The sequence below is a fragment of the Poecilia reticulata genome, chromosome 16 (assembly GCF_904066995.2).
Source record: "Poecilia reticulata chromosome 16, P_reticulata-male-v2, whole genome shotgun sequence".
Classification (NCBI taxonomy): Eukaryota; Metazoa; Chordata; class Actinopteri; order Cyprinodontiformes; family Poeciliidae; genus Poecilia; species Poecilia reticulata.
Genome location: NC_088845.1, coordinates 5,127,356 through 5,140,321, shown reverse-complemented (window position 1 = coordinate 5,140,321; position 12,966 = coordinate 5,127,356). Strand labels below are relative to the sequence as shown.

Below are 12,966 nucleotides of genomic sequence, written 5' to 3'. Positions count from 1 at the left end.
GCAGCTGACTGACAACGGCACTAATGTCTCAGGATTCAGCTCCATAAAACAGGCAAACATTTCACACACAAAGAACAGAACCTTCAGTTTGTTACAGTCTTAAGTTTTCAGGCTTGATGTTTATTTTGTGATAGATTAGCTACCGCAGCTAATAGCTAATCTAACAGAACGGTGGTTGATTAGCTAATTTAAGCACCTGCTGAACTGATGATCTGTTAGAGCTGGTGTTTAGGTCTACTTTTTTTTTTTAACTGAACCAAGACACACCAAATTCCACATCACATCAACATGATAAGGTTGTCATAGTCAAGCTAGCATAATTTACCTACTTCTCTTTCCCTTATGTTTTCTTAATTAAAACCTCTAGTTGTCGTAGTGTTGACAATAGGTAGCAAATCTCTGAAAAATACAGCACCAAGTTCACTTTTGCCTGAACTCTAAAGGCATAAGTGAATTCCTGAAGCTAATAATAAACAACAGAAAGGGCTGAATCCAAATGCACTAAAGATAAGAATAAACCAAGAACTAGTACACAAAAGAATGACGTAATAAGGCAAAATTGAAGTAAATAAAGAAGAAATAATCAAAAAAGAAACAGCTTTCACTCTTTTTTTAAGGAAATAAAAACCTATGAAGGCTTAATACCACCCTTTGTTTCAACTTCCATAACTGAGAATACCAAAAGTTATTCTTTTCTGTGTTTTTATCCAATGTGCCATTTTTCTAATTAAAATTTTGGCAGGTACACATTGTTGCTAGCAGACGCTAAAAGTGTATATTTGTGCTGTTGTGTGCAAGCAGTGGCGTAAATCCTGTGATGTTGTCCAGGTGTTTGTTTCATGGTTATGTCCTGGACAAAACACGCATTAAATGGTTTGCAAAAAATAAATCTTTCAGCAACTGATGGGAACCAGATGCTGATTATTCGTTGCTCTGAGTTGGCAACAAATTGCACTGCTGATAAGTCCTTTTCTGTCTCCTCGACGAACATATGTGAGGGATAATATAATCTTCTCTTAGTCTGCAGAAATTATGAAAGCTGGCACTTTTGACTTTGGAAATTTAGAGAAGAAGCAGAGGCATGAAGATGAATACTGTTGGCATTTAATGCACAATATAAGTTGTTTTATTCCATTTTATAGAGAATATTTTAGAGATTTACATCCCTCCTATAAAAATGTCAAAGCTAATTTGTGCTTTCTGGATTAGAACCTTGTACTCCCACGTAGGCTGCACTGTTACTCAATTATAAGATTATGTTTTTTTTTGTTTTTTTTTACCAAAAATTGAAAACTACATTTTCCATTTGTGGTTTCTAAGACCATTTCTCATTGTAACAGAAATTTACGACTGCAGAACAGAGCTGAAGTGATGCAGATTTACATGCATGTTATTAATGAGAGTGTCTCTGTTTTTGAAATACAATGGGTCTGGGTTCCGACTCGGTACAGGACGTTCTATTCCTTAATCCTCAGCCAGTTCTCTGTGGATTTATAGGTGTGTTTGGAGTCCCTGTCATGTTGCAAGGTCCAGTTCAGCTTCAGCTTTATTTATTCATCTTTTTGCAGATAGTGTCACTTTTTCCTTAGACCATCAAATGCACAGTAAATTTAGTGGTGGATTATATTATAGTAAGATGGTTTACAACAATAAAGCATCCCAGATCATGACACTCCCACATCCATGTTTCACTGTTGCTGTTAGGTTATTTTTGGACAGTTTCCAGACTGGCAGGCATCCACCAGCTAATCAAGATCCAGCTTGTTTGTCTTTAAAGTCTGGTTCATTTTGGGGAGGTGTGAACATATAACTGAACTCTGTTGTGAATCAAAACCTCTGGTGTGCCTAAAAACTAAGGTCTCAGTTTGGTGAAGTTAATTTCTCCAAAAGCAGGATGTGGACTACAGAGCAGGGCATTCTGGGTAAATACAACCAAAATAGACTGGATAGTTTAATGCTAGTGGGAGAAATGACTTGTGGTTTTTACCAAAGACAAAAGACAAATCCTAATAAAATCTGACGTCAGCCCATTGTTGTCTATTTTATGTGAAAAAGGAAGTTATCCTCAGTGTTTTCTTTTAAATGATGTCTAAAGGTCCAACTGCACTAGCTCTGTCAAACCAAAACAGCGATGAGTAACGTCTTTAAGACTTCTTAATTTGAACCGGAGCGCGTTGAAATCGATGGAAACAGAAATCTCAAGAGGTGATGAAAAGGAGGAGAAACAAACAGAGGAAGAGGACAGAGTTGGCCGTAGGAGCTGCTGGTGTTTTGCTGCTGCTGCCTTCAGCTTCATAATGAAACAATGAATGACACTTACCTCTGACTGTGTGATCCGGTAAGGGGTTCTATTGCTCTGTGTCCGGTTTGATCTTGGTCCGTTGGGATTGCTGGTTTTGCTAACAGTTTAGCTCTGTTAGCACTTGAAAGAGCGTCCAGTTCTGCCTGTCTGTTTTGTTCGTACAAATGACTCAAAGTCTTCTGGAGAGAAATGTTGAGATGCAAAAATGTAGGTCCTTTTTTTAAGTTGTGTTCCACTCCGGCTCTTGCACTGCGTTCTCCTTTCTTTCATGTGGGAAATTACCCAGATTCGTCTAAATTTTTATTTTATTTTTTATTTATTTTTTTTATCACAGTGTGGCATTACCTAAAATTACACCAGTCAAATGCAATACGATAAGCAACTACTGGGGTAAAGTTAGGGGGCGTTTACACGACAACAATCCAATAAAAACGGCACTTTTGTTCCGTTTTTGTTGGATCGTTTACACGATAACGTTCTAATTACGATCTGTGTTTACACAGTAACGGTACACATCGAAAACGTGTAATGCTCTCGCTGCGCCTAGTTGGTGCTAGGTTCTTTGAAGCTTTGAAAGTGCACATGTTTTTTTTAAAAAGTTGTACTTGAAGGCATGTGGATTTGCGTGAGAAAACACGCATTGTGTGCGTCTGATTAGGGCGCATACAGTTGGAAAAAGTGGGATAACTTTGCCAAAAAACCTTGTTTGAGCTTTCACGGTGTCTGTAGCGGCCAGGACTGGAAGCTGTTTATTGTTTTTACCTCGGAATGGCCAACAGTCTGTTATTCCTATATCAATTTGATAAAATAGGAGTTCCCGCACGTCCCATATCCGTGTCCTCTGTTACCTTTTTCAGCAGTTAAAACAGTTTAATCCGTTGCTAACAAGTCGTAACTTGTTTTTCCGAGCCGCCTTCAAACGCAACATGAAAGCTGAGACGCTCGCGCTGGGTTTACACCTGTGAGGCAGCGAAGGAGACCTGCTGCTGCGCAGGTGTGTGTTAGAATCATGGCAGCAAACCAGCAAAACATAAATAACTTGGCACAGTTTTTTCCCCAAACTAACCGACTGAGTTGAGTAAAGCTGTTGGATGCAGGTGATGATAGCTAAAAGATGACTGGCTAATATCAATTCAGCACGTTAAGCTTGTTAACAAGTAGCCTGTATGCTGCTGGTGTTGTTGTCTATGTTCAGCAACGTAGATTCATTTTGTCCCCCCAAAATAAGTCGGTGCCCCTCCTGTTAAACTCGTCTGGAGCCGGGGCTGGTCCTGGTCCGTAGTTCTCTAGATAAGAGCGCTTAATAAGCAGCCGTGTATTTTGCCACCTGGGTGGAGCGGAGCGGTGAAGAGACGCTGAGGGAACCGAATCTGATGGGGAAACAGTAACACCAGCATTGTGAGTAGTTTCTTCTTCTGTGGATTGTAGGAAGCAGCTATGTTTTGCGTCATACTATGCATGAGCTGAGGATTCTCTGGAAGAAAAGATCCGTTTTCTAGGTTTACACGACAATGGAAAACGGTACGTTTCGGAAATATCGCACTCTGGAACCCGTTTTCAATCTGTGCCGTTGTTAGAGAAAACATTCGGTGGTTTCGTGTAAATGCACACTACAAACGCAACAAAACTCTTCCGTTTTCCCCCGAAATCGTTGTCGTGTAAACGGGGCCTTAGCCTAGCTGTGTTTACTCTGTAGAGTCCAGTGCAGAATGGACCAAAACGCGTCACCAACCCATCGGGTGAAAAATGCCGACCTCCATGGGTGACAAATATAACAAAAGATGTAAATTTCTGAAGTAATTATGAGTTTTGGCAAATCACAAACAGAAATTTTTTAGTTCATAGGAAAATTACAACATATTTAGGCCAACAAGTAAAACTAGTCCTGAATCACTTTAAGCAACTGTGAACATAATAAACAGATAAAAAAAGGAGCCATAATAAGATGACAACAAACATTAATCAGTTCATTTCCTTAAAAAAATATCACCTGCACGATTCTGTAACACAGACCTGAGATCTCAGGAGCACAAGGGGGGGGCTGGTTTATCGCAAGCAGTTCTGGTTAATGAATATTAATGTGCTCACATGTCAGAAGAATTAATAGTCAAGGCGGATAAATGCTGCATTATCAGAACGGCTGAAGTGTTTCACGGGCTCTAATGAAAGTCTCAGTTTGGTGGTGGAGTAATGGCCGCAGCGAGAGTAGGTGGAAACCACGGGGAGGCACAGCTCTGCTGGCTTTTATTGAAGGAGGATTTAAAATGGCTTGTTTTTGCTCTTAAATTCATGAAAATTATGGTGTTAACAATGCTGGCTGATTGCTCATTTCTGTTTTTAAAAATACGTGTGATTGTGCCACACAAATAATACTCTGTTTACTTCATTTCCCATTTGAAGTCTTGTTTTTAAGCAAAGAAACTTGACAAATGGAGTCAAATGCAAGTAAGGCTGTAGTTTCCCCCCCTGAATTACAGGAGGGGAAAAGCTTTAAGTTGTCCAAATCACACAGAGCCATCAGAGCTGTCAAATTAAGATTATTTTGGCAGTCAGCTACACAGTGTAAGTCATTATGGTGAAACACTGCCATATTTGTCAAGAAGCTGAGCACTGCTTCTCGACTTCTGCTCCTCACAATGTGTTTGGAATCACTTTTTATTCTTTGACAGACTTCTTCCAGTTGCAAAAAAATGTAAATTAAAGGGAAAATGGGGCAATAGACACCGATAAACTGACTAAATTACTCATGAATAATGCATTTTCACCAGAGCTAAGTTTGTTGGGAAGCAGTCCTTATTGTTTTCTTTTGCTGAATTCTCACATTTATTTGCTGGAAATAAATGTCTGTCGCACGATAAGCAAAACTCAACAGCTTTATTGTTATTAAATGACTTTAGACTCACTAAGACTGTCGGGTATCTTTCAAATGCTCCTGCTTTAGAGAAAGAAAGCTCCTCAAAACGCCTGAAAAGCTGTAAAATCATGGAGAAAGTTGAACTTTCTTGCTTTTGTTTTAGTTGCATTCCCTCTTGAAACATTTTGCTGAATGAAAATCACCAAAGCAATTAAAAAAAAAAATCTAAAAACGCCCGAGGTGATCTTTCTGTTGGTTTTCAAAAAATTTTAAAACTTTTCTGAAACATAAATAACGTTTTGAGTCACTCAAACAGGAAGGAGTGATGACCATATATGGATTACGACGTATATTACAAATCGACATGTAAATTTTCATTTTTTGGACTTTTGGCACTGCCTTATGAAAACTGCTAGAGCAGCACAATATACAGAAAGGTTATTATTAAAGCATTTTCGCTGTACACAACGTGCCTGGACTGCGATCAGGGCCGGTCCAAGCCTTTCTGGGGCCCGGGGCAGATTTTTATTTGAAGCCCCCAAACCAACACCAGATGATCCATCATTCCTGAGCTGCTCTGTGTGTAACACATAGCTACCATCATTAACATAATTTGTAATTAGCTCTCATCGTTCATTTTAGCAAACAAAAAAAATCTCGTATTTTGAAATGCAGAGCGATATTTAAGTGGAACATATTATTTTAATCTTTTGAAAATAACATCAGGTGATAAACACTCAGTTTACCGTAAACAAGTAAACTGTTTACTGTAAACAATTAAACTGTTTACTGTAAACAGTTTACAGTAAACTGTAAATGTATACATGCTACTTTAGTAGCACATGTATACTAAATGTATACATATGCTATGTATACATTTAGTATACATAGCATACTAAATGCTATGTATAACAGCATTTAGTTTGTATTATTCAATGTTATTTTATAAAAAAGTACTTTTTCAGTATTAAGGAATTATGTACTTAAAACAAACTTCTGTATCTTACTGAAAAGTTACTCGTAATTTAGTTTTGTCTTTTTTCAAGTCTACTAAAATATTTGCACGAGAAACCAGACCAAGATTACTTGGTAGTATTTTGTGTTTTGCAGATTTACCGTCTCCATTAGCTGCGTCTCTCGTTACATCTGTTCCTTTGCTGCTGGCTTTTAAATTCATTCTTCTCAGAAAAGTTTAAAATGAGGACATTGTCGAAGCTTAGAAGTAGCTTTCAGTGGTGCCACTTCATTGGTTTGTGGTCTAAAACTTATAAAAACATGCAGTAAGAGGGCCGTTGTCCAGCCAGCCGCTTCAACGCTCTGATTCTTCATCACTGAAGGTGCATGTTGTCTGAGCTGGATGAGCGTCTGCTCAGAGAGGTGGGATAAATGACGCGGATGACTCAGCAGCAGCCTGTTAGGTTTGAGTGTTCGTGTCCTTACAGCAGCACCACAGAGTAGAGGTTGAAAGAAATGCCCACAGCGCATCCCTCCATCTCGCAGTTCCAGCCCAGCGCCTGAGGAAATGTACCCTGATATTAGCTATTAAAGAGCAGATTGTCAGGGGAGCAGCGCCAGCAGCGCCGACTCAGCTGTGCAACGCTGCAGCCAGGCAGGAGCTGCAGGACCGGCCCCACGGTTCCCGTAGCAAACAATTAACCGGCCTACCATTAAATGTCAATTAATGGTTTATTACATTGAAATTAGTTCCAATTGATTCACTAATAACGCCCGGTAGTGCAGGTAGATGACATCAAGAAAATAGATGTCAGTCTGTCATTTATCCAGAGGCGAGTAGAGGACCGAAAATCAGCTGAGAGCAGAATCACTTCAACATATTTTTACTCAAATAAAAGTGAAAAAGTCTTTGGTAAAAAGTTTAAAAAGTACTGAGTAACTGATCCAATTATCAATCATTTAATATTCAAAAATTACATCATCAGACGGACCAAAATATAAAGTTAAGTGGAAATGTTGGTATTTTAAGAAACAAAATTACAATAATTCATATAAGTAACAAAATAAACTTTTTCCAAATCTGTTTCTTTCAGTAAAAAAACTTATGAAACTTTAACAGAAACTGCAGGTGTGTCTGTGTCTGATGAAGTTCTGGTTAAAACATGTTTGTTTTTCATTCAGTGGGTAGAAAATACAGAAAATTTACTCAAGTAAGAGCAGAAATACTTTATAATAAAATTACTCTTCTTAAAATTTTATTTTCTTATTAAAAGAAAGGGTTAAATTTTTATCTGGTAATATATTCAACATCAGATTAATATGGTCATTTCCTGGTAACAGAACTGATTGCCAACTAAAATCAGAAGGTGAGGCAGATTTATGCTAAATTAACGTAACAATTATTGAACAGTAAATAAAAGTGAGAAGGAATAAAGTCAAATTCAATGTTTTTTTTACAGGAGCTACAGATTGTTGGTTAAATGAGTGACTGCATTTAATGGAGCAAAGTTTTAACTTCCCTTCAAGAGAAACAACTTTGTGTTATTTAATATAAAAAAAGATTTCAAACAGCTTTGAAATCTTTAAGAAGATTGTTGATCAATTTATCCTTAAAAGACGATCTGGAAGATAAATGTGAACATTTCTATTTTAAAAACTGACATAATTAGCAAAAAATGAAATAATAAAAGAGTCCCAGAGGCTGGATGAAATTTGACAGGACTCTGGGGGTTTGAGGAGTTCCTGTCCTTTAAGTTGTGACAGGTTATAATAAAGCGTCATCATTTTAATTAAAGAGGCTAATCCGGCTTGAATGGGGAAGGTAGTCAAACCCTGGGGGAGTTTTGTGATTGTCTGAAAGTTTAAGCAGAGTGGAAGGATTTCTTTTCCCTCCTCTAATGCTAAAAACGGAAAAAACACAAAATCTTACCAAGTATTTTTGGCCTACTTTTTAGCACTAATATCTTAGTACCCTTGAAATGAGACAAAATAACTTACAAGTAAGTTTTAAGCAAAATATGGAAGCTTATTTTAACTCCTCCTTAATATTGATGAAAAAGTACTAGTTCCACTGAAGAGCCGGCCCAAGGCATATGCGAGTTAAGCAGCTGCTTAAGGCCACCACACCAGCAGGGGGCCCCCAAGAGAACCAATATAGGAATATATGTATATAAAATAGCACTAAATAATACATACACATGGAAAATATAAGATGATGTGAGCTAATTACAGATGCTAATGGTAGTTAGCATGTTACACACATACAGTAGATTAGGGGTGATAAAGCATCTGGTGTTGACTTGTTGGTATTTGGGGGCCTCTGAATGAAAACCTGCTCAGGGCCCCAGAAAGTCTCTGTCTGACCCTGTTCTGTTCTTCTGTGTTAGTCTTCCATCCATCCATTTTCTTCCGCTTCATCCGGGGTCGGGTCGCGGGGACAGCAGCTTACCATATAAAATCCTTGCTGATATTTAGTGTTTTGGCAGTGAAGGAGCCGTCAGGTGAGGCGTGTCCCATCTGGACTGGGCCTGTCCAGGTTTATTCTCCCCGTCTTTGTTGCCTTCGGCGTTCCCTCCGTCTCAATTCCTCCACCTTTAATTACGTCCCGTCTTCGATTACTCGCCTTTAATCTTATCTCTCTCATCCCCACCCAGTTTTTTTTTTCTCCTTCAGACTTGTTTGTTGGGGCTCAAACTTTTCTTACTTTCCCCGATCCATTTACCTCTCCTCCGCCTCCAGAATCAATCCTCTTATCTGTTTTCCTTTCTTTCACCTGGTTTCCATCTCCTACGTCTTTATCCCGCTACCTCCAACCCCGCTGTCGGCGCTGCGCTCGCCCTCACCATCTTTAGATTGATCACAGTCATTACCTCCATTAATGAGAGGGGATTGAGTTCTTAACTGGGCCTTGCCGAGCCCGTTAGGTCACACTGACTGGGGATATGGATTACTGGAAGATCCCCAGAACGCGGGTCGTCCAAGGCCAGCCAAAGTACACTTTAATCACCTGCCCCTCCAACATCAAATGGCTCTTTAATGACGCTGTGGTGGACGGGTTCACCCCCCGACACAAGGGCAAACACTCACACCGGCCCGGTTCTGGAGGAAGTAGATGGATCTGGACAGCGGCGGTCCGTTTCTGATTATTACTCGTTTTCCTTTCATCTTGCACGGCTTTTATGTTCAGGTTAAATATGAATGAACTGTAGGATAATGTGAGGTATGTGTTATTATCACCTGGAAGAAATGTGAATAAAAAACAAATAAAGTTCACTATTTATCAGACATGAAAACACTGAAACCAGAGGAAAAGTTCTGTTCATGAGGTGAAACTGGTGTGTTTTTACATTAGAGGTGACACAATTTATGGATCAGAGTTAACAGTTTATTCCTGGAAAATTCAGTTTCTCAGAAAATTAAAATATCATAAATATTTCATTATGATAAGTTAAAACGAGCTTCCATTATGATGATTAATATATTTTGTTTTCATAATCTGTCTTATTCATTATTTTTGGTTGTACGTAAGTTTTTATTTCAGTTTTTTGTTTTTAAGTTGTTTTTGATTACAGTTTTATTTTTAATATTTATTGAATCTTTATTTTTATTTAAGTTAATTGTTCTGTGAGCTTGCATTGTTATGCCATTAACGATATATTATATTGATGTCTCAAAACAACAATGTAATCATTTATTGGGAAAGTTTATTGTTTGCTATTGTAACATAAGATGAATGAAAAGCACAGAAACTCATGTTACTGTTTCTGGTATCATGAGGAAAAAAACGGGGCTCGTCACATTTATTGGCATCTGTTATAAAGATGTGAAACCTTAAAGGGACCTGTTATACAAAATTCATGTTTTGCACGTTTTACTTCTATTTCGGTCTTATCTTCATCTATAAACAGACCAAGCACTTGAAAAAAAGTAAAAATAAAAAAAAAACATCTAGCTGGCTTTCAGACAGAAGTTAATGTGTTTTGGTGTCTGGAAAATGAGCCAATTTTAAAATGTAACATCACAAACCAGTTACAGCCCGTTGGACAGTAACTCCAGTGAAGCCCAGCCTGTTACCTAGCAACTCAAGCTGAGTTGCAGCATGTTTGGTCAGCTGGTTTTACTGCTGTACAATGGCTGCTGAAAAAAGCAATTGTTTTATTATTGATTTATCATCCAGAAACCACTTGCTGCATTATTGTTGGTTGTGCAGGAGGCGCCACTTCTGTTTTTCAAAGATGTACAAATTTACAGCTTTACTGTACAGCACCATGGCCATCACCTTTTGTTTTGAAGGTTTTTTTGTCTTTCACAGTAAGTAAAGTTTGCATCAGTTTAGGTTAACGTTATTGTGAAATTCAGTTTTTTATTTTGAAAGGCTTCATGTTTGGATTCCAGAAGCACGGATCAATACAGTTTCAACAGTTTGTGGCTGCTTTGATGGAAAGAAAAAAAAAATATTGTAATAGGTGATTTTTAAGTTTGTGTTTTATTGCTAAAGAATTTTTGTTAAATTCACGCAGCTTTACATGCGACCGTCACTTTTTCAAGGTTTCTTCAAGAATGACAGTCAGATACTGAATCTGTGTCCATAACAGCCAACTCTTCTTCTTCTTCTTTTTTTTTTTATGTGCTTCAAATGTGCCAAGATCTTCTATCAAAAAAGAGAATATTAATATCTAAAAAGTTAGGTTACAAACTTAAAGAGAATAAAAAACAAAAAATGTCACCATAATACAAAATTTTTTTAAACTTGCGTCTGAAAAGTTGAACATAGAAATGCATTAAACGACCTGAAAACTCATGTTTTCTCTCCAGTATACTGGGTTGAAACCAGTGAGTTATTACCAGGCCTTGCAGAACCTGCTGACATGTTGAGGAGGTAATTCTACCCCTGCAGCCTGTTACTACGGGGCGGGAACGCGTATAAAACATGCAGGACACTGGGCCCCTGATGGCTGGATTTGAAAAGCTCAAGAAAAACTCCCCACGTTGATTTAGATGCTTTTTTTTTCTCCAGCTGTGGATCCATTTGGGGTAAAAAGTATGTGAATCCCTGAAGTCTGGCTAGAAGTCGTCTCTTTTCGCTCCTAAACCGTGAAAAGTTCAGCGGTAGCCCACAGGCACAAAAACCCGCCTGGCTCAAACCGAACCCAAACCTTTTCCTGGGAATCGCACTCAAACCTGGCAACGCAGCGGCAGAGAAGCAGGTGTGATGGCAGCCGGATGGGGACAGCAAGCCTGACTGAGTTAATCGCTGTGATTTCAGGCTGTTTTGATGCTCGGCTCAGCGCGGCCGCCTGGGAGTCCATGGCTGTTAATTGTAGGAGCGAGGAGGTCATTGGCGGCCTGCTAACCGTACAAACATCAGCCAAGGTTAGCAGTGTCAAATAACCACTTTACTAGAATTTAAGGGAGCTAAAGCTTTACAAAAGTATGTGACTTTTATTAAAACAATATATGTTTTTATATTGAAACTATCACTGTCTTTACCGTTTCTTATGAGACGATCTGAGAAAAGATTGAGTTCCTCTGCCTTCTCCCATGCTAACTAGAAACAACCAATCAGAGCAAGGAGGCGGATCTTAGCGCTGTCAATCACCCTCCGTGTGGCACTGCAGCCACCATTGATATATAACCAGCGTAACATCAGTTATGCTACTTATTAGTTATGACTAACTAATGCTAGTCATGACTTGTGTTATGACTAGCATTAGCTATGACAAGCATAACTCTAATCATGCTAATCATAGCTAATGTCATGCTAGTCATCACATTAGTTACACTAGAATTTGGCTAATATGGCTAACTGATATAAATAACTAACTAGATTATGAAAGCTAATGCTAGTTAGCTTAGCCATCGATGATGGTGGAAAAACGGTTTTCCTGTAACTGAAAGTTATTTGGCCATTAACACATTGAGCATCGAGTACATGGGTTGATTGACAGCGCTAAGACCCTCCCCCTGTCTGATTGGTTGCTTTTGGTTGGGAGGGATGTATTTCTTAAAACAGCAAAAGTAGCTCTGGGAGGAGGTTGAGAAAATTGGTGTTTTCACAGATTATCTGTTTCAAAACAAACTAGGAATAGACAATCAATTAATCGCATGATAAATTTTAATTTGTTTAGAATTTCCATTTGCTAGATATATCATTTTTCTATTTTCTCTCTTTTTTTCTACCAAAAACCGGATGACAAAAGGTTTCAGTCTGGTGTTTTGGTCTCAGCTAGCCTTTCTTATTTGTTTACAAAGACTTCATAGTACATTTTGTGTATTATGTAATATTTATTGATTCATATTTTGTTTATTTATTTTAGATATTTAAAATGACTTCAGTGTTAAGTGTTCAATAGAATTTAAAGTTTAGCATTAATTATTCAGTTTACATTGTTTAAATGAAATAAATAAAGTCCGTGAGGTAAAAATAAAATAAAATTTAAATCCCCGCTCGTTGAAGTTGAGGAGAAAACCTTCAAATGTTCCTCTCATGATATTGGACGTAACAGCTGGAAATAATGGCCTTTCTTAAATCTGTCGGCAGACATCTGCAGCGTCGGCGGGAACACACACGGACACCCAGAGGTCAACGACCACAGGTGCTGCGCGCCGCTCAGCCAGCGCTCAATCATACGCTGGCAACGGTAATCAAAGGGCGCCCTTGTTTGAGGTCAGGAGATGGACAGATCCTGTCAGGAACGGTTTGTTAGACGGCACAAAAGAAGAGCAGCAGAGTACAGGGAGAAACGGCATCCCTGCCAAACTTAGTTAAATGAAAAGTTTGAGTTGTTTCAAACAAAATTCCGCTACTTTCCAAGTCAGTGACTCGATGCGAGCTGCTGCGTTTCCTCAAGTAGAA

At 38.5% G+C, this 12,966-nt stretch overlaps 1 protein-coding gene across 3 annotated transcripts in view; it reads left to right on the top strand.

The window, feature by feature from the left end:
• Nucleotides 1–12,966, top strand: part of znf385d (zinc finger protein 385D) — a 106,296-nt gene that overhangs the window by 77,974 nt on the left and 15,356 nt on the right. For 2 of the 3 annotated variants that reach the window (XM_008430995.2, XM_008430994.3), the window contains exons 5-6: nt 11,377–11,483; nt 12,652–12,706. The exons of the other annotated variant lie outside the window; for it this stretch is intronic. In XM_008430995.2, the coding sequence (XP_008429217.2) occupies nt 11,377–11,483; nt 12,652–12,706 (162 nt within the window). The remainder of the gene's footprint in view (nt 1–11,376; nt 11,484–12,651; nt 12,707–12,966) is intronic. 3 annotated transcript variants of the gene reach the window in all.